Source organism: Cannabis sativa, chromosome 5 (assembly GCF_029168945.1).
Source record: "Cannabis sativa cultivar Pink pepper isolate KNU-18-1 chromosome 5, ASM2916894v1, whole genome shotgun sequence".
In the NCBI taxonomy this organism is placed as follows: Eukaryota; Viridiplantae; Streptophyta; class Magnoliopsida; order Rosales; family Cannabaceae; genus Cannabis; species Cannabis sativa.
Genome location: NC_083605.1, coordinates 70285832 through 70308238, shown reverse-complemented (window position 1 = coordinate 70308238; position 22407 = coordinate 70285832). Strand labels below are relative to the sequence as shown.

Genomic DNA, 22407 nt, shown 5'->3' with positions numbered 1-22407 from the left:
TGTGTAAAGTTATAATATATTTTTAATACACTTGATCCCAACACCAACTACGGGTCCGGGTCCCGGTTTGAGTTTGGGTCCGAGTCCGGGTCGGGGACCCGAGTCCGGGTCCAGGTCCGGGGTTCGGGTCCAGGGTCCAGATTCGGTCCGGTCCGGTTCGTGGTTCGGTCCGGTCCGGTCCGGTCCGGTCCGGTCCGAGTCTCGGGTCCGGTCCGGTCCGAGTCCGGGGTCCGGTCCGGTCCGGTCCGGTCCAGTTCGGTTCGGTTCAGTCCGGTCCAGGATAGTCCGGTCCGGCCGGGTCTCGGTTCGGTCCGAGGTCCGGGTTCGGTCCGGGTCCGGTCCAGTCCTTGTCTCGGGTCGGTCCAGTCCGGTCCAGGGTCTGGGTCCGGGGTCCAGGTCCGGGTCTAGGTCCGGGTCTAGGTCTGGGTCCGGTCTAGGATACGGGCAGGGATCTCGACTCCGGGTTCGGGTCCGGGGTCCGGGCTGGGGTCTCGGGTCCGGTTCGGTCCGGGTCCGGCCGGGTCTCGGTCCGGTTCGGTTCCGGGTTCAGTCCGGGTTCGGGTCCGGGTCTGGGTCCGAGGTTCGGGTCCGGGTCGGGGTCCGGGTCTGGGTCGAGGTCTGGGTCCGGGGTCTGGGTCTCGGTCTCGGGTCCGGGTCCGGGGTCCGGGCGGGGGTCTCGGGTCCGGGTTCAGGTTCGGGTTCGGGTTCGGGTCGGAGATTGGTGTTGACCCCAAATTCTTTGTAAATATTATAATACAAGCTAATACGGACTATTTATTATGTATTAAATAATACAACATATATTGTATTAAAAAATTTGGTCGTAATAATTAATACAATACATTACTTAATCCAAACATAGTGTTATGTATTATTTAATACAATACGACCCTTATACGGCGTACCAAACGAGCCCTAAAAGAAGTTTGTAGTAGCACTGTCATCATCACTAGCATTTCTAGGAACATTCGGTATTTGTGGGTAGTATGGCGGTATTTGCGAACTTGTCATCATGTGAGATGTCTACTGACCATGTGGAGTCGGCATCATTTGAGATGTCTGCTGCCCTTGTTTGTCGACATCATCTGAATATCGTCATTGATAATACTTAATTTTTTTTTGAATATTTGTGTACATCAACGACGACAATATCGTCATTGATTATGTTATCAACGACAACATTATCGTCATTGTTAATTATGTTTTTTTTTTTAAAAAAATTAAATTTATTTTGTTTTAATTTCTAAAATTATATTAAATATTTATATTTTTTAATTAATTAATATATGAAATAATTAAATTAATTAATTCATGAAATTTAGAGTAAAAATAGTAAATACTTTTTCATAATAAATATTTAGAGTCACAAACATTACAATAAAGAGTGAGTCACAAACATTACAATACTGCTTACTTAAATATAGAGTGAGTGTTCATAAAATATCAATAAACATAAAATTAATAGTTCGTAAAACTAAAATAAAATTCTAAAAGAAGTTTGTAGTAGCATCGTCATCATCACTAGCATCTCTAGGAACATTCAGTATTTATGGGTAGTATGGCGACATTTGCGAACTTGTCATCATTTGAGATGTCTACTGACCATGTGGAGTCGGCATCGTCTGAGATGTCTTCTGCCCTGGTTGTGTCGGCATCGTCTGAGATGTCTTCTGCCCTGGTTGTGTCGGCATCGTCTGCGATGTCTGCTGCCCTGGTTGTGTCGGCATTATTTGCGATGTCTGCTGCCATGGTTGTGTCGACATTGTTTGTGATGTTTGCTGATATTGCTGCCCTTGTTGTGTCGGCATTGTCTGCGATGTCTGCTGCCCTAGTTGTGTCGGCATCGTCTGCGATGTCTGCTGCCATGGTTGTGTCGACATTGTTTGTGATGTTTGCTGATATTGCTGCCCTTCTGTCGACATCATCTGAACATTTTGCGGCATCTGTGACATATGTTGTGTCGGCATCATTTGTGGCATTCGAGACTGTGACACATGAGACGTCTGAGGCAATTGCATCATCATATTCATCACTACTTGCAAATTTTTTGGCGACTGTGCCAAAAACTGCAAGTATGACTGATACATTTGACTGTGAAATTGTTCAGGAGTTAATGATGCAGACAAAGGAACAGGAGGCTGCTGTAGCAGTTGCTGAAACGAAATAGGAGTGTGCTGCGGCTGCTGATGATGAAAACCCATTGGCTGAAAAGATGGACCAAATCCATCTCCAGGCATTTGAGAGCCAGACAGTTGTGGACGCATTGGTTGGGTTGGAGCTGCATCATTCATCTCAACATCTATTGGTTCTCGACGTTCACGTGACAATTGTTGAGTCAACATCTGTATTTGTTTCTGCATCTCAACAATTATTTCCTGTAAGTCAGGTTGATCAGTAGTTGCAGGTTGTGAGTGTCGTCCTGATGATTGCCCTTTCAATTTGCGACCCACTCCTCGCTGATGGGCACGCCTCTCTCCAAGAGTCTGCCGAAGTATCTCAAGCTTAGAAACTTGTGAAGATTCAGGAGCACTATTTCGGGTTATCACCATCTCTTCCTATAATAAGAATAAGTTAGAAACCAACCAAAGTTACAATTATTTGAATATATTTAAAAGTAATTATTTTACATAGTCTTACATATTTATTTTTGGCAGCCTCATTGATAAAGGTGTGTGTGCCTTTCTTTGTATGACAATCTTTCCAAGTCTCAATGTAACTCTTTTCTTGCTGATAAATATAACTTGTTAAGAAATTGTATTTAAAGTAAACTTCATAAAATAGAAATTTAATATATTAACTTACATTTTGATGAAGAGTCTTAGCCATAGTTATCGACCCTTGTGTTGAAGAATATTTCATCTTTTGCCGATTGAGAGCGTTTTCCTTAGACCGTTGAATAAATTCAGAAGTTGTGAATAATTGACATATTAGTCGCCATTGTTCTTCACTAAGTTCATTGGGAGGGTTCTTGACTGCATTTTCAAAGTCTTCTGGGTTTTGGTAATATTTTTTGAAATGTGCCAGTCTAATATTCTTTCTCGTTTTGTATTTCTCGGCCATCTCAGCTATCGAAATAGCTATTAGTTTTGGATTGCTGTCCATCTGGTAATAATGCTGCGTATGACAAAAAAAAAATATTAAAATAACATTGTAATAATGACATTTATTAATTTAGATATAAATTTCAAAATATTTACCTTAAGTTTGGTTAAGATGAGGTGTTCAAACTGCTCCGGGACATTTTCCCAACTTGAATAATGTCCAGGCACATGCAATGTAATCTCTCGCCCTATCAAACGAGGAAAAGTTTTACTCTCCAATCCTACTATTTTGTTTGAGACATTGTCAACTTCTAATGGCAACGAGACACCAGCTTTTTTTCTTCTCTCTTCTAAATTTACCAAAACATTCTTCCCACGGCCTTTCCTCGATTCACCGCCTATGTTGTCATCGAAAATATATATGTATGAACATTTGAATTAACAAATTAAATACTTAAATAGAAAAATAACAAAAATACCAGAAGTCTCGCACGCAGCAGGTACCCCAGTAGAATCTAACGGGTCATCCCCATCGCCATCTCCACCATGATAATTAGCAACATTTGCTGACATTTTTATGCTAAAAAAGGAATAATAAAATCATATGAGCCCTTACTTAAGAGAATACGAACAACCCATTAATTATTAAATAATAATACAATGATAATTTCTTAAATCAAAATGAAAGAAAAATAATTAGTCATCAATACAAACAATACTAAAATCCATTATTCACAATCATCATCACTAATGAAATGTAAATTTGTTGCGGGCACATCTTAAATTTCATCTTCAAGATGATCAATAAGCAAATCATCATCCACGTCTTCTAAAATTTCTTCATCTTTGTCATCCCTAATATCATCAACATTTGCAACCATCTCGGAACTTTGAGGGACATCTACAATTCTTGGTGGTTCATTAGTTTGTTGCTCAATCAACTCCCCCAAATCCACTGATAGTGTAAAATTTGATGAGTTTGTGTCACGTACAACATCAACATCATCCGTCTCATTTGAAGCATCCAAAATATTTTCCCAAATTTGGCGGTGATGGATATTATGAACAACTCTCCAATTTTTACCTCTAACTAGATCATTCACAAAGAAAACTTGTTTAGCTTGATTAGCAAGAATGTACAGATCATCTTTGTACCATACACCACTAACATTTATGCTAGTGATATTATTTTTGGTAATGATTTTTTTCTTTCTCGGATCTGTGTTGAACCACTTACATCGAAATAATACTACTGGATATGCACCACTAAAGGACAAATGTAATATTTCTTCAAGTTTCCCATAATAGTGAAAACCTTCTGTCCTTGCAACAGACACCCCACTATTTTGAGTATAGTAATCTTTATCTCGACTGTGTACAACAAATTGAACTCCATTAACTAACATGCCGGATATGAATACACAACAAGATCAGAGCTAGATGCTAAAGCTAGCAATTCATCACTATGTTCTAATGACTCGCGCTTATACAAATCAAAAAATTTGAAAAAAGACGCATAACAATCAAGATTTGAGAGATTTGATAATTTAGATTAAGTAAATAATATGGAAAGAAATACTTGCACACAAATCAAAATTTTTGAAAAAAGACGCATAACAATCAAAATTTGAGAGATTTGATAATTTAGATTAAGTAAATAATATGGAAAGAAATACTTGCACACCTTCTTATGAAACCACGAAGGAAATTATTTTTTGTGTAAAAGATTATGGTTAGCATTCGGGTCCTTTTGTCCGATTACTTCTAGGTGCTCTCTATTAAAAGAGAAAAAATTATTACAAATTTAGCTAAATAGAATAATACAATGTTATTCATTAAGCATTATGTAATAATTTGATTAACTTATGTCATATAAGGTTCGATCTCGATACAATTCTGTAATATGTACCACTTAGTTCTTTTGCGAGTCTTCTTGTCGAGAGTTGTTATTGTTTGCTTACCAAGTGGACGACATTGAGATTTAAAAACTATTAAATATGAGATAGAATAGGAGCATTTTCATTGCCCTCATGACAGTTGAATTTTTTATGCACACTTTTGAAGTACATGGAACAAAATATTAAAGCCTAATATATATCGTACCTCTCAAAAGGGTACATCAATATCATAAAAATTGGCCCACCCAATATGGATTCCTCAGGTAAATGTATCACCAAATGTATCGTGATATCAAAAAATGCTGGAGGATGAGTTCTCTCCATTTTTTACAAAATGTGAATAAGGTCTCCCTAGGCCTTCTCCATGTCTTTTACATTCAATGTCCTTAAACATAAAATTTTGAAAAAATTACACAATTCCATTATGGTGCTTGATACTTCCTTCGACAAAAACTTGCCAATACAAATTGAAAGTAACCTTTGCATTATGACATGACAATCATGGGATTTCAATCCAACAATATTGTCATTAGTTACTTTCTTTTTCAAGTTCGAACAAAATCTACCTGGCAATTTAACTTCCTTCAAAAATTTACAAAACACTTGCTTATCATTAGTAGTCAACACATAAGGGGCATGGGTTTTAGCAATCTTTTGTGAGCATCTTTGAAATCCATAAGGATTGATAAATTCTCATATTTTTCAAATCTAATTGTCTAGCATTAGTGGTGTCCTTAAACTTGTCATTATCCAAGAGAGTGCCAAGAATACTATCACAAATATTCTTCTCAACATGCATAACATCGATGTTGTGTTTCAACTCATTTGTACTCCAATACTCAAGTTCATAAAAAATACATTTTTTCCTCCATTTAGTATCAGTCTCACCTCTTTTTTTTTCCCCGGAGCTCGTTCTGATAGACCATTCACTTGTTCTAATATTTCAGAACAAGTAAATCATGTTGGCGGAAGTCTCTTCTCAACATTTCCATCAAATTCACAATCCTTTCTCATACGATGATTGGATGGCAAAAAATGTCTATGGCCAACATCAGATGTCTTACCAATCACTCGAATGGAACTAGTATCCTCGTTGCATGTAGGACAGGCATTATATCCCTGTCCACTCCATCCTGACAAGCTATTATGGGCAAGAAAATCATTAATTTTCCAAAGAAGAGCTGCGCGCATGTTGAACATTGAGTTGCTTGTAGCATCTCTTGTTTAAACACCATGAGTCCACAATATGTTCAACTCACCCACCAATGGCCTTAAACATACATCCATGTCCGTACCAGGTGACTTCGGTCCAAGAATAAGGAGAGTCAACATGAAATTGTTATCTTTTATACACATCTAAGGTGGCAAATTGTAATTCACCAACACTACAGACCACATATTATATATGAAAGGCTCATGTTGCCGAAAGGATTAAATCCATCAGTAGCTAAGCCTAAGCGAACATTCCGAGGATCTCTTGTAAAGTCAGGATGTATGCTATCAAAGTCTTTCCACACGGCAGAATCAACAGGATGACGCATAACACCATTTTCTCTCACACGACCAGTACGATGCCATACTATCTCTTTGGTTGTATGTCTTGAACTATATAATCTTTTCAATCGAGGAGTCAACAAAAAGTAACTCATCACTTTATGCGCTACTCTTTTTCCGCTTGTGTTCTCATTAATTCATCTACTGGTCCCGCACACCGGACAAAAATCTTTCGAGGCATGCTCATTGTAAAATAAGCAACAATTGTTCTTGCATACGTGGATTGATTCGTACCCTAATCCTAATTTTCTTAATTTCTTCTTCGTCACATAGTGTGTTGCATGAATTTTATTCTCCTTCGGAAATGAAAACTTCAGCAACTTCAACAATTCATTAAAGATATAATTTAGTATTTTTTCTAAATTTTTTAAGTGCATCAACTTTGCTATAAAGTTTAGGGAGGATATCCAATCACAACCAGGATACAACTCTACCTCAATCTCCTCAAACATGTCATCATAATATTGACCCCTCAGCATGTCATCATCAACAGCTCTTTCGTCATCATTTATAGGAGGGAAGAAATCTTTAATTACATCAACCATCTCATCTCCATTGACATTGATGTTAGCCTCGACAGGTTCATTCGACTCCCCATGGTAAATCCACCTCTCATAACTGCTTTCAAAACCCTTTGTAAAGATGTGGACCTCCAAAGTCTTCAAAGGATGCAATTTGGTATTCTTGCATTTAACACAAAGACCAAAAATTCTTCTCTCACAATCTTTGTGTTTAGACGCGAGTGCAATAAAGACTTGGAGACCTTCCTAATAACTTAAATCCTTACGATTTCTCATGATCACCCAAGTCTTATTGATTGTCATCTACCAAAAAATTTACGTTGAATGAATTATAATCAAACTTTTTTGTGAAACAAAATTTTTATGAATTTATATAAAAGTTGAACTAAGTCTAATTTTATGTCATTTTATGAAACATTATTAACTTTTATTTTCAATATTATTTTGATAATTCTAAATATTTATTAATCATAAATTCTTTTTATGGTAAGGATTTATTAATTATTAAATTAATTAAATATTTAATTATTAATTATTTATTTTCAACTAATTATATTTATTTATTAATTATTTAATTATTTATTATTATTCTCTAAAAAATATACAGAAATATTATCTTAGTTAATTAACTAATTTTTAAATTAGCTACATAAATTTGTTATATGTTTATAAATAAATAGATACTAAATTATTTAAATTATTTTTATTTAATTGAATATTAAATTAATTATCTAACTACTTATTATCTATTAATAATTAATTCTTTTTATTGTAAGGATTTATTAATTATTAAATTAATTAAATATTAAATTATTAATTATTTATTTTCAACTAATTATATTTATTTATTAATTATCTAATTATTTTATGTTATTTTGTAAAAAATATACAAAATATTATCTTAGTTAATTAACTAGTTTTTAAATTAGTTACATGAAATTTTTATATGTTTATAAATAAATAGATGCTAAATTATTTAAATTATTTTTATTTAATTTAATATTAAATTAATTATCTAACTACTTATTATTTATTAATTATTAAAAAGGATTTATTAATTATTAAATTAATTATATTTATTTATTAATTATCTAATTATTTATTATTATTTTGTTAAAAATATACAAAAATATTATCTTAGTTAAATCAATCACTTTTTACATTAATTTCATTATAATTTTTTTATATGTTTATAAATAAATAGATATTAAATTATTTAAATTATTTTTATTTAATTAAATAATAATCTAATTATCTATCTATTTATTATTTATTAATTATCTAAATCTTTATAATAATTTTTTTAATAAAAAAACAAAAATATTTTCTTAGTTAAATTACTTAATTTTAAACTTTATCCATTAAATTTTTTAAATAATTACTAATTTAAAAAATAACCCATTTTAATTTTAAATATAATTTTATTATGAAATTACTAAGAGTGCGTTTGGAATTAAGTAACTATGTAATTACTAGGTAAAGTAATTACTAGGGTGGTAATTACATAGTCTAGTAATTACACTATACTTTAAAATGCAAGGTGTGTTTCGATATAAGGTGGTAATTACATATGAATTCCTAATATCTTGTTTGATAAAATAGTTAGTAATTACATGAGAAAATAATATTTTTTAGTAGCTAATGTTTAATATGGAAAGTTTTTAGTAATTACACAGTGTAATTACATTCAATTCTCATGGGGGGCCATGAGAATTAGAGAGTGTAATTGGAAGCCCTCAATTACTTCCAATTACATAGTTACAGGGTAATTACATGGTCATGTCAAATTGTATAATTACCTCTAATTACACACAAATTCAGTTACATTGTGGCTTTCCAAACGCACCCTAACTAATTTTAAATTATCAAATTAACATAATTTTTTTTTTTATTATGTCAAAATTTTAATCGCCATAACATTTACATTTTTGGATATCCAAAAATATAAAAACCTACTCTAAATACTTCAAAAGTTTCCAAATACATCAGAGTTTTATAATATTTTTACATTTACAGTTTTTTTTTTATTCAAAAAAATTACATATTTTCAAAATATATTAAACAATTTATTAACATTTAGAAAAAAAAAAATTCACATATATAATCTATTTTTTATTTTCAAAATTATAATAAATCTGTTTTTTTAAAAAAATTATACACAATTTTTTTTTTTTTGTAAAACAGATTTATATATTATAAAAATTACAAATATTTACAAGTAACAAAAATAAACATATAATGAACAAGTATAAGAAAAAAAAAACTCACGATTGCATTATAAAAATATTGTCTGAGTTGCTTATAGTGACTCCAGTATAGATAGTAACACAACTATATCTAAAAGAATTTCAACAAAAAAAATAAAAACAAATTATTAAAATAATATATAAATATAAATAAATATACATATTATATATAACTATTAAAGAAAATAAAATGATATTACCTGAAAATAGCGGCGGTGAGGTGGTTCGGCGACGTTCAGGCGGCGTTGGAAAGGAGCCGACAACAGTGTGGTGGTCCGACAAGGGTTGGTGACGACACTGTGGTGGTGCGACAATATGGTTCAGCCACAAATTTAAGATTTGCAAAAAAAAATAGAAAAAAAAAGGAAGATGAAGAAAAGGATAGATGAAGAGATGGAGATGAATGTTGAAAGTGGGTTTGGAAAACGCAGCTAGGGTTATGGGGTTGGTTTGAAATGGGAGAAATGATTTAATGGGGATCAGATGGGGAATTTAGTCCCAACGACTACTACTAACGACATTGTCGTTAGTGGTAGACTGACACGTTGCAGTGTGTCAGTGTGTCTTTTATTGGAGGGAAAATTGCCGCCTCTTTCAACGGCTATAATTCAAAAGAAAAAAAAATTATTCCTAACGACAATGTCGTTGTTAATATAATTATCAATAACGACATTGTTGTTGGCAAAAAACATGTCGTTGTTAATTACAATTCTGACAAAATAATAATAATAATAATAAAAGCTACCAACGACAGGTCGTTATTGATAATGTGATTAAATTTGATCGAATTATATATATGAAGGGTCTTGCTTTTTTGGGTGTAGGAAAAGCTTGAACGAAAATAAATAAAGCATTGGATTCTCTCTCTCTAAATATATATATTTTTCTATTAAAAAATATATATATATTTAAAAATATATTAGTATAATAACTCTGAGAGGCTGTTTGGAATAGGTTAATCTTAGTAAGAGAATGGTAATGTGAAACATTATCTTGTTTGTTTTGAGGGTTTAGCCTTGGAATGTTATTCCCCTAGTAATATAACTACCCTTGAGGAGGGTAATGTTCATACCTTAAAAAAAGGTAGGATTAAATTATTACCTTCCATCATATTAATTTGAATAATATTTTTGAATTAATAAATAAATTTAAATATTAATAATATTATCATTTATTATAAATAAAATATTACGATATATATATATTTAGTTTGTGAGATCAGTTTTTTTTAACTGAGTTATTTTATATTATTAGCAATAACATATATAGATTTATTACACAAAAATTTTATGCGAATGATGTACATAAATAACATATCGAACAAAAATAAATAACATAGTAATAAAATATATAGAAATGTTCTTTTTAATTAATAAAAAATACAATAAAATTTAATGTTTACTAATTAATAAATATATTTCTTTAATAAATAATTATTTTATTTTTATATGTAATTAACATTAAATAGATATAATAAAAAAAATTATTTTAATTTTTCAAAATAATATATATAAGATTCCTGCACTTAACCAAACAGTGTAATTTAATTAACAGTAATATGATTACATATTACCCTACACAGCCAAACACAGTTTACACATTTCCTTATAATCATATTCTCCTTCATAATATTCCCTATAATCAAATTATTTTGAACACCTCGTACCAAACGCCCCCTGAATCATATGTTTCTTTCCATTGCTTTAGATTTTTCCACGTGTAGTGCATGCATGCTGCAAAAGCTACTTTCGATTAAAAGACTTAAGAAAGCAACTACCAAAGATAAAATATATTATTAGGGAGTGTATTAATAAAATGGAATTGAAATGTATTATTACAGTATAACTTCTATCTAAGAATACACTTGACACTAAATAAATTATATTATAATTGGGAGGTTACACTAGAAAAAAAAAATAAAAAAACCAAAAAATATCAATGTAACAATAATAACAATAAATAATTATTAATACTATATCATAATAGAAATATTTTAGAGTAAATATAATTCATACATGTATTATAATTTAAAATAAAATTATTAATTTTACATAAATAAATTTACAAAATACATGTATATATTTTATTAAGATATAATTATTCTTATATAGAGGTATACTTTGTTAATACGGGACTTAAAAAATATATAACTAATTACAATTTAGAGGTTATTCTTATTTATAATTGGCCCAAATTGGGACTTGATTTTTTTTTTTATAACAAATTAGAAATTATTCTTTAATAGAGTATTCTTAAATAAAGATTGTACTGTATTAATTAAGTTTACTTTCAGCAATGAAATGGAATGAAATTCTCACCCCCAATGTATCTCTTTCTATTAATAGTGCTATTACAAAGACTAGAGCCAATATTTTTATTACTATTATTTTGGATAACTACACTAGAGCCAATAATTACTAATAAAGGGAATCAATAATAAAATAATAATTCTTTTATATTTGTGTACTTACATCATCAAAATTAAAAAATAGAAGAACTCGATTAAATAAGGGATAAAAAAAAAAGAAATACTTTTTCTATCAATTTTATAAGAAGTGTCATTAAAAATAATGAATTTTATTTATTTTTTAATTAAATATATAATGATAATTTTGTTCTTTAAAATATATCTTACAAAATAATTATCATATACTATAGTTTAACTCAAAATGACAATTTAATCAATTTAAACATTCCGATTACGTTCTCGATAAAGTAAACAAGATAAATTATTATTATTCTATTTTCGAAAAAAATTAGTAAACAACTTATTACAAATATTGATTTTGATTATTCTTCATTTATTCTGTTTCATTTCTCTATTAATTTATTCTGATTCTGAATATTGTATAGTAAACGTGCCAAAGATACTATCCTCTCGGAAATGGTATATACTATATATTGTACATCGTGCTACTAGGTAAGACGTTATTTCACAAACACTCCCAATAGATGAAAAATTATGAAATTAAACTTTTATAATATGCAATAAAGTTTAGCTATTTTGCATATTAGTGAGACAATTATTTGATAGGCTAATTTTAAGTGCTTTCTATGAAGTGGTTTAAAGGTGTGTTTTAATTATATTCATTTTGTGCAAAATTATATTTGTTTTGTACTTGTTTTAGGTTCAAATGGTAAAATTCATAATATAAATTGAAAATAAGAAGAAACATATTAAATGAAATGAATATGATGGATTTATCATAGAATTTAGAGTTCTAAAATATAATGGGTGAAAAATTCTAAGTTTTGGATGCTCAACATGCTCCGTTTGTGATCGAAAATCAAATCTGAAGCTTTAAGCCAATTTTTGACTATGATATGTGTTGACCGAGATTTTCGGCAACTATTAAAATATAATTATAATAGGAGCTGTAAGAAAGTGAGATGAAGACTTTTTACGTGGTTGGGGCGTTAATGAGCCTTAGTCCACGAGCCACTGCTATTAATGGATATATTTAATACAGATTCTACACTTGAGAGAATGTTTTTCTCTTAAATACAGAGAATGTTCTTGGTGAGTTTTTTCTCTTCGCTTCCGTTGCAAACCAAGATTCTCCGACCCCATTAAATGAGCTGAGGGGGTATTTATAAGGTTTTGTGGGGTAATCCCTAGAATCGTTCTTACACATGTGTCCGTAAGTATCCATAAAGTCGGGCATTTCCGATGAATATACCATGGGTGATGCATGGTCAAATCCCTGTGTGCCGTAGGTTTTTATGGAGAATGTCCTTTTGTCTTATGATTGACGTGACTCTTCGCAGCAGCCGTCGCTAGACTTAAATGATCATTACCGTAGCGCCGCTGCTCTCGGGTTGTGCCGTCGACTTTATTGCGTGTTACGTCCCCAACACGCTTCCTCCCATGCAAAGCATTAAATGCGACTTGATTTCTGGGAGAGACTCCGACACATCCCGAGGGCCTTCATGCTATACTAGCTTCAGAGTAACTTGTACTCCGGTGTCTCCTCCGGACCCATGCTAATAGCGCTTCCTCGGTGGCATAAAAAGACTTAGCAAATCTTTCCAAGTTATCCGATCCACGTGTCCCCCGACCGGTCCACGTATTTCGGGCGAATTTTGGAGCAACATTTACCCCCAAGCCTTGTTTACTTAGTAAAAATAAACCAAGGCTTGTTCAAGTTGTCTCCTGCTGACCCCTCGTTTCCCTAGCTCGAGCCTCGAGCGCGTGGGGGCAAATTAAATGATGTCATTTAATGCAAGAATATGCTTTTTTGCAGAATGTTTCCACCGCCTCCTGGCCTTCCGATACGACTTGGGGGCGCGTGGAGGTGTGTCTAATAATGGCATTAAATGCGCGATTCACTTTTGCAGGTCGATTTGTTTCACGCCCCATGATTGATGCGCGCATTGATGGTGTCGACTGATACTCAAACGTTTCCACCGCCTTAATGGTAGATTGATCTCGGTCCGTTGATCTTTCGGGAATTCGAATCGTGCGTTTCCCCCACCGTGCGATTGGTATGTGAAGACGCCCGTTCCTCATGCACTTTCGCCTATAAGAGCCACCACCTTTCCTTCATTTCGAGTTACTTTCCATTCCTTGCCATTTTCGCTCGAATTTCTCGTAGAGAAAATTCCTCAAAGTAGCACAACCGCTTTTAACACTTAAACACTTCTTTTAATTTTCCAGTTGTTCGATTTTGCCGTCAGCTTCTCAACTCTCACTCAACCACACTCGCACTCCCAACAATCGACCGTAAGTTTCTTGCATCTTTAGATAATAACATGCTTACATTTACTTCGCTTGTTTTCCGGGTTCGCACTCGCAGGCTTCGGGTGTGTGAGTTGTTTAAGTTCTTCGAGTTCTCGCTTTATGTTTATCGTGTTAGTTGTAGAGTCGCCATTGTCATGCCTCTCGTTGTAGGCATACAAACCTTTGTTTGAAGAAGGCCATGTGTTCTTCGTTTAACAATTGCTTGTGGCATAGTGAAGGCTTTTCTCTTTTCTTTTCCTTTTTGCAAAACCACTTTTCTTCGCGATTTTACCGCACCCGACACTTGTTCGTGGATTCTCTCCGCAGTTTCCTGTGTGACACGTGTCCGGAGGGGGCCTCTTTCCGGGGCTGCTAGGGGACCCCCACTCCCTTTTTCCCGATTTAGGGTTTGGCATGGGGCCTAACTCGGCGGGTTTTTCTTTTTTGTTTTTCTCGAACATAAAATGTCTACTTCGGCTCGAAATCTTCGAAGAAGAAAGGGAAAAACATAGCCACCCCGGGAGGAGGTTTCTCCGGGGACCCGTTGCCCAGTGAGGGGTACAAGTCCCGCGCAACCGGCCGGGGAAGCGCCGAGCTTCGATCGACCCCCGACTTGCCCTCACCAAATTCGGAGAACATTATTAATGTGGCCGGGATCAAACCCTCACCTCGGGGACCTTCCACCGCCTCCTCGTGACCTCGAGACGCCTAATCACAACTATGACGCGCTTCGGGGCTTAGAGTCGACCCATTTGATGGCCGTGCTATGCTCCCGCTCCAAGATTACTTTGTGAATTTTCTTGTATTTGCCTGCCTTGCGCCATACCAACTTATTCCTCAAGCTTACCGCCCGCTTCTCGGCTTATTTATTTTTTACACCGCCCGTGGCCGGGGGTCTCCTGTACCCCGCGGAAATTTTGTATTTTTATGAACTTGTATCCGTCCCTAAGAAAGGGGACAAACTTAAGGATAGTTTTTATGGGTTCGATCCACCCCGCTAACGAGGATGGTTCCATATAATAGGCGTACCCATGTTAAGGAGTACCGCCACCGCTTTTTCTTCTCGTCCGGTTCGTGGCCGTGGACCACCCGAGCTTCTCACGGAGTGGGTGCGGATCCCACCCACACGGACGCTCCCCACTCGGGCTTTCCTTCGAAGGGCCCAAGCCTTCGCCTCCTACGACCATGCCGATCTTGATGCTCTGGGCCCGGTCACCACGAGAATTGCAGAAGGCTAAACTTATCCTTTCTCATCAATCCGTGGATGACTCCAACCTCTCAAAGGTCATCCGCCCCAATGTGAGGGCGCTTGCGGAGAAGGCCTTCCGGATGAGCTCATTGCTACTACAGAAGAAGTACCAAGATTATCTCTACCGAAGGCCCAGGAGAAGGCGTATTCTAAGGCCTGTGCTGCCCTCGGGGAGAGGCTTCGCGTGGGGAGTCCTGGTGGTGCGAAGGAGCCAAGCCATCGCGGAAGTCCGAAGCTAAATTTTTTGACAAGATACTTCAAGAAGAGACGGGGGTCCTTCCCGCCGGAGGCCCCTTCGTCTTGAAGGTTCTTCGAGAACCGTACTTCCCGCCTTCGCCCCTCGAACCAAACTCGGGTGCTCCTACAAGGCACTTCGGTGGCCGGTGGTAAGTCTCCCTCGATAATTCGCTATGTTCCTTCCGTTGATGAATATACCGCTCATAGGCCCATAGGGTTTGACGAGCGTCTCCGTAGGTTTAAGATGCCGTCGACCCGTGGGGGGATCATTTGAAGGAATTTTATTTTACGAACTTAGGAGATTACCTAGGTCGGTCCCGGATGGGCTTACCTCCGAACCTATTCCCTTAGGTCCGTCGCGCTTACATAGCGTCCAATGGTTTCGGCCTCTGCGTTATCTTGGAGATGATGCCGCGCATTAAAGTTCGGACTTTGCTGGTGGCCGAATTAGGAAGTTCGGTAGGGAGTAGTTTATTTGTCGCACCTTTTATAAGCAAGCTCACGAACTTCTAACACTTGCTTAATTTATCGGAACAGTACCTCCATGGGATGCCATCCCGGAACAAATTGCCGGGGTTCATACTCCCGTGGGCTCCTCCGACTTTCACCCCTCTCCCCCGGCTCCTTCCTTGAAGGTTCCTTCCGCACTCCCCCGAAACCATTGACTTAGTGGATGACGAGGAGATGCTTCCGGAGAAGGCCAAGGGAAAGTGGTGGGACTTCGAGGAAGCCGCCGAGGGTACCGGAGGAGCCTCAAGCCCTTCCAAAGGGTAGCAGAGGAGGACGAGGAGGAGCCCGCTGGCTCCCGATTCGCAAGCGCAAGTGGCAAGATGATTGCCCAGACGAGCCGAAGAGGCACGTGAGGGCCGACACTCGCTCATGGCCTGGGACGATGGGGGTTTCCCCGATGGAGGAAAATCCCCGCTCCTCCTCACATTGATCTTACCCCGATTCCGGGGATGAGGTGAGGCAGAGCTTCGCATAGCCAAACACAACTACGCTATGGACGAGTACTCCCGGTGGCCGCCGAGGTGGAGGCCCTTAGGAGGATTCTGCGAGCCGAGGTTGAGGCGAGCATCAACCATCCGACTATCATGATCCGTGGAACCTCAACCCGGACCCTTAACTGACCGGTTCCGTCCCCTCCTGTGGCCCACTTTGGCTCTCTTTGCCGCGGAAATGACCGGTGAGTTCGCTTCTCGCCTACACGCTGCGCGCCCAAGCGGTTTGCCACTTGTGCCTCCTTGAATCTCTATCTTCCAGTCCGTGACCTCGCCCATTCCTCACAAATAGTAAGTACTTTGCAATTTTTTGCGTTTCCTTTTTGTTGTTTGTATTTTGTTTTCTTCCTTTCGAGAAATTTTTCCTTATACCTCGTTATGGTTCGCCTTGCCGCCGAGGCCGGTCGCCTCTCCAGAACATCATAAACCATGGCTTCGCCTCCGTCCGACTTTGGGGACATGAACGACGTCGTGAAGGTCCTCCAAGACCTCACAATGGAGAGGCGCATCTACCAGAGGCCGCCGAGCGCTGAGGTACGGCCAAGGCCAAGGAAGAGAAGGCCACCCGAGGAGGCCTCGTGAGGCCATGATCCGTGTCGAGGCCCACGGAGAGGCAGATGGAGGCCCATCATCGCAGGAACTAAGCGGCTCGTACCGAGGCCGCCGAGAAGGCTGTGCGAGATCTTCGGAGGCTGTGGAGGCTTTGGATGAAATGGCCGCGCCAAGGTGAGGTCTCTGTGAGGAGACTCACCATGATATCGAATCCAAGGCCGCTCTAGCCGCGAGTTGAAGGAGCTTCGGACTACAAAGATCGCCTACCAGAAGGCCAAGAGGGCCGAGCTCCTTTCTCTCTCGTTCTCGCGCGTGCCCGAAGCGCTTGATGATGGGGTCTACATGGCTGGGCCACCAATGATCGTAGTATCAAGCTTACTTTTTATCCCAAACCCGAGGACATGATTGCCAAATTTCGGAAAAGAAGAAGAGGCTCTGACGCCGAGCTTCGAGGCACCCGATCGGACCTCGTCTTCCACCGCGGCCGACCGAGCCGCCGTATTATTGACCCGCATTCTACCCGTTCTTCTTATAACTTTTTTTTTGTTTGTACATATTTGCCGCGCCTTAGAACAATTTACATATAGGCGAGCCTTTTATTTGAAGCGGGGAGACAATTATATCTTAAGGCTCCGTCCCCGGCCATTTACATGTGTAATGACTCCGCCCTTTCGGGCTAGGATATTTTTATATATGCGATCTTTATTTTTCACACTTATATATTTCAACTCCGTCCTTTGGCTCGTGGTTTTTATACTAACGCTCTTTATTTTTTTCGCGCATATTTTTTGACTCTCGCCCTTTCGGGTCGATATTTTACTTAGATAGATTGACCCGCCCTTTCGGGTCGATATTTTTTTTTTTAGATTGACTCGCCCTTTCGGGTCGGATATTTTACTTAGATTGACCTCGCCTTTGGGTCGTGATATTTTACTTAGTTTGTTTTTGTTTGTCCGTGCGTATACCCTAGTACCCCCGAAAGGGCATAGAAACTTTGTTTTTAAGGCACTCGCCTTTATTTAATATGTAGGAGGCATACATTTGACTCGTACAAACCCTTTGAACAAAATCTAAGTTTAATTCGCTATTGGTAATATTTTCCCGAGGTGATCGCATTCTGTGCTCTGGGACGTAGTTCCGTCCATTCTTTTCAGCTTGTAAGTGCGCGAACCGATTTCGTCCTCGATTTCATATGGTCCTTCCCAATTTGGTCCAAGTACCCCCACTCCGGTTCTTGGGTGGCCGGGAAAGCCCCTTCTAGACCATATCCCCAATAGCGAATTTTCTATTTTTAACCTTGGAGTTAAAATACTTGGTCACCTTCTTTTGATAAGTCGGCCATCCGTATTTCCGGGACTCATCCCGAGTTCTTCGACTTTATCCAGAGCTTCGGGAGCAGGCTCGATTGGTGGCCTGGATCATAAGTCGTCCTCCCGTGGGACCTGAATAATGTTTCCACCGGACCATTGCTTCACAACCGTACGCCATCGAGAACGACGAGTGACCTGGGTTGTGGTTCCTGGGGTCGTCCGTAGGCCCACAATACCCTTGGCAATTCTTCGGTGCCAGCTTATTTTTACAGCCGCAGCCTTCTTTTTCAAGGTGACCTTTAGGATTTTATTGATCGCTTCCGCCCGGCCGTTTGTTTGAGGCCGGCTACCGCGGAGAAGCTTTTGACCACTCCGTGTTGGTTGCAAAAGTCGCAAATTCCTCGCAATCAAATTGCTTTCCATTGTCCGAGACTATCTTGTGAGGCAAGCCGTATCGACACACTATGTTTTTGATAACAAAGTCCAACGCCTTCTAGGCTTATAGCTATTGTCTTCATAGGCTCGGCCTCGTCCACTTGGTGAAGTAGTCTATCGCTACTATTGCATACTTTACCCCTCCTTTTCCCGTAGGTAGAGACCCGATGAGATCTATTCCCGTACCGCGAAGGCTGTGGGCCGGTCATCAAAGTGATCTCATTTGGAGGAGCTCTATGTTCGCGTACCTTTGGCACGAGTCACACTTTTGGACATAGTCTATACAATCTTTTTCATCGTTGGCCGAAGTATCCCCGCCTCAATATTTTCTTTCGAGAGGTCGGTCCTCCCGTATGGTCTCCACAGAACCCTTCATGGACCTCCAAAGATGATTTGTCTAGCTTCGTGGTCCGATACACACCTTAAATAAGGCATGCCGAGTCCTCTCCGTAGAGAATTTGATCCATCATTACATAACGATGAGCCCGATACATCGAATCTTTTCGAGATGCTGCCTCTCTCGGGGCAACTCACCCGTGGTTATGTACTTTATGACGGGGACCATCCGCTCGGGTTCTTGCCCAACCGTTTGTGTGGTCTCTTTTATTTTGATGCTCGTCTCGCCAAGCGTTCCATCGGTACTACCCCCCCCTCTTCGATTTCGCCGTCGGAGGCTAACTTAGCGTGCATGGGCCCGCGTGAGCGTTCTTTTCTGGGATTCTTTTCTATTTTATAGTCCGTGAACTCGTGGAGCAGCTTCGACTATTGTTACGTACGCGGCCATCCTTTCGCCGCGAGTTTGGTATTCTCCGAAACTTGGTTTACGACCACCGAGAATCGCCGTAGACTTCCACCCTCTTGGCTCCTACACCTTTGGCCAATTTTAGCCCCGCTATCGTGGCCTCATATTCGGCCCATACTGTTCGAAGCCGTGAAGCCGAATCGAGTGCCGCCCCGGAGCCGCAACCCAAGAGGGTGATATCATAGCCACTCCGGCCTCGAACCATTCTCATTAGAAGCTCCATCCACAAATACTCTGGGGATGGGTGGCTCCGTGTATTGGCTGCTGCCTCTGATCATTACATTCGGTGATGAAGTCCGCCAAGGCTTGGCCTTTTATGGAAATCCGTGGCACATAACGTAAGTCGAACCGACTCGCCCATTGCCCACTCGAGGAGTCTTCCGGATGCTTCGTGCTTCGGAGAACTTGCGGGAGTGGATGATTGGTCGAATTCGATCTGATGGGCTTGGAAGTATGGTCTCAACTTCCTCGATGCCATCAAGAGGCGTAATACTAATTTTTCAATAACCGGGTACCTTGTCTCGCCCCTACCATGCGTTTACTAACATAGTACACGCGGTGCTTGAATTTTTCTTCCTCCCGACCAAGCAGCAAGATCGACCGCATGCTCGAGACGGCCAAGTAAAGGAACAAGTCTTCTCCAAGGACTCGGTTTTGATAGGATAGTGAGGTTTGGCCATGTGGTCTTTTAACCTTTTGAATGCCTCCTCGCATTCATCCGTCCATTCGAACTTTTGGCATTTCTTCGCATGTCAAGAAGGGTATGCACTTGTCCGTGGACCGTGAGATAAAGCGGCTCGCGCGCTACCTTTCCGTCAAACTTTGCACGTTCTTATGTTTCGGGGGATGGCATGTCCAGGAGAGGTTGGATTTTCTCCGGTTCCGCCTCGATCCCCTTTGGCCGACTATGAAGCCCAGAATTTTCCCGACTTGACCCCGAAGGTGCATTTTTTCTGATTGAGTTTCATGCCGTATCTCCGACGACTTCGAAACATTCCTCTAAGTCGCTTTGCATGGCCGTTGCATGCTTTGGACTTGACGAGCATGTCGTCTACATATACTTCCATGTTTCGTCCCCAGTGAGGCTTTTAAACATCCTGCTAACCATTCTTTGATAGGTTGCTCGCGTTTTTCATCCGAAGGGCATGACTAGGTAACAAGATACCCCCTTATCTGGCCCCGAAGCTAGTGCACTCCCGGTCCGCCGTATGCATTTTTATTTGGTTGTACCCAAAGATAGGCATCCATGAAAGACAAAGAAATTTAAATCCGACGTGGCGTCTACCATCCGTGTCGATCCCGGGCGCTGGAAAGCGGGCGGGGCCTTGTTTAGATCCGTGAAATCTATACAAACCCGCCAAGTCCCGTTCGGCTTGGGCACTGTGGACCGGATTGGCCACCATTCCGGATAGTATACGTCGCGGATCATGCCCTTGGACAAAAGTTTATCCACCTCTTTCTCTAAGGCCCTCGCTTTCACCGAGTCGAGCGGGCGTCTCTTTTCATTGTAGAGGCATGTCCGGGGTTGACGTTGAGTACATGGGTGATGACATGAGGGTCGATGCTCTGGCCATAGTCTTCGGCGCCATGCAAAAATGTCGATGGCGCCCTTCGGTTTTTATTATTTTATCTTTTCCTCCGGATCTAGGCTTCTCCCTATCCGGAAAGTACTTTGGTGGAGTCGTCGTCGCACACCGGTATTTCTTCGACGTCCTCCATTGGTTCTACGACCCTTTCTGGATCCTATGCGAGGATCCACTTCGTCTTCTTCAAATTTCTCTCTATCCCGGGGGCCCCCGACCATGAGTACCGGCAAGTGGGTGGCAACATTGTAACATTGCTCGGCCTCTCCTCGATTTCCCCTCACCGTTCCGACTCCGGCTTCCCGGGTAGGGAATTTTAGGCATAGGTGTCGGATCGGGGTTATTGCACCAAAGTCGACGAGGGCGGCCGGCCTAAGATTGCGTTGTAGCCGTTGGAGCCGCCTACCACCACGAAGGTGCAATACTTGAATGTGCTTTGGGGGGTATCCGGGCACAGGGTAACTGGGAGCCTGACTTTTCCCATCGGGATTAGCGTTGTCCCGTTAAACCTTGTGAGCTGCGATCCACTGGGAGAGATGTTAGCCCAAGATATGTTTCCAAGAGGGGGGGTGAATTGGAAATTTAAACTAATTTCGGAAAATTAAAACTTTTAACACAAAATTACGCAATTAGTCAATTAATCAAGTAAAAGCAAGTAGTATGGCAAGCAATATATTAAGACAAATAATTAAACTTGTAAAGTAAAGAGTTTAAGGATTAGAAAATGCAAACTCTCGATTTTTACAAGGTTCGGTAGAACTATGCCACCTACGTCCTTGGTCTTCAAAGCTATGGACCTAGCTTGAGTTCCAATATCGAGCCAAGTTAACGGCTTCGACTAACCCTTACAACCGGAAATTTTCACCAAGGTATTTCCAAACCTCTTACAATAGTTTCGCACCCCCGAGGACTATTAACCTCTTTCTGGATTGTTAAAGTGCCAATCTCACTATTTCCTGGTTGTTTACAAAACCTATACAACCTCCCCTCAATCACAATATGGAAATGTGTTTGATAGACAAGCTAAAATCACTCTAGAAATATGATGATACAATGGAAACCTAGAGTGAAAAGCAAGCACACTTAAGATGAATAAAATCAAATTTTGGCTCAAAGTGTGTGAAATGTGTTGGTTTGGATTTCAAACTTAGAAGCTCCTTAATCTCACTTAGATAGGTTAGATATATGTAATAAATGCTCAACCAACTTGATTTTTTGAGTGAAAATCGAGTTTATATAGTGTTTGAGTGAAAAATAG

At 39.1% G+C, this 22407-nt stretch overlaps 1 protein-coding gene across 2 annotated transcripts; it reads right to left on the bottom strand.

Moving 5' to 3' along the window:
* Positions 1-1283: 1283 nt before the first annotated feature.
* On the bottom strand, positions 1284-10124 carry LOC115718031 (uncharacterized). Of its 2 annotated transcripts, XM_061116075.1 has the most exons (7): positions 9461-10124; positions 9283-9351; positions 3521-3621; positions 3198-3439; positions 2803-3114; positions 2638-2727; positions 1284-2555 (listed from the first exon to the last, which is right to left on the bottom strand). In XM_061116075.1, exons 2-7 carry the CDS (start codon positions 9288-9290, stop codon positions 1596-1598), a joined length of 1713 nt encoding a protein of 570 aa, XP_060972058.1. In that variant the 5' UTR covers positions 9291-9351; positions 9461-10124; the 3' UTR covers positions 1284-1595. The 2 variants fall into 2 exon arrangements, with proteins under 2 accessions (XP_060972058.1, XP_060972059.1); XM_061116076.1 differs by lacking the exon at positions 9283-9351.
* Between the last annotated feature and the right edge of the window lie 12283 nt (positions 10125-22407).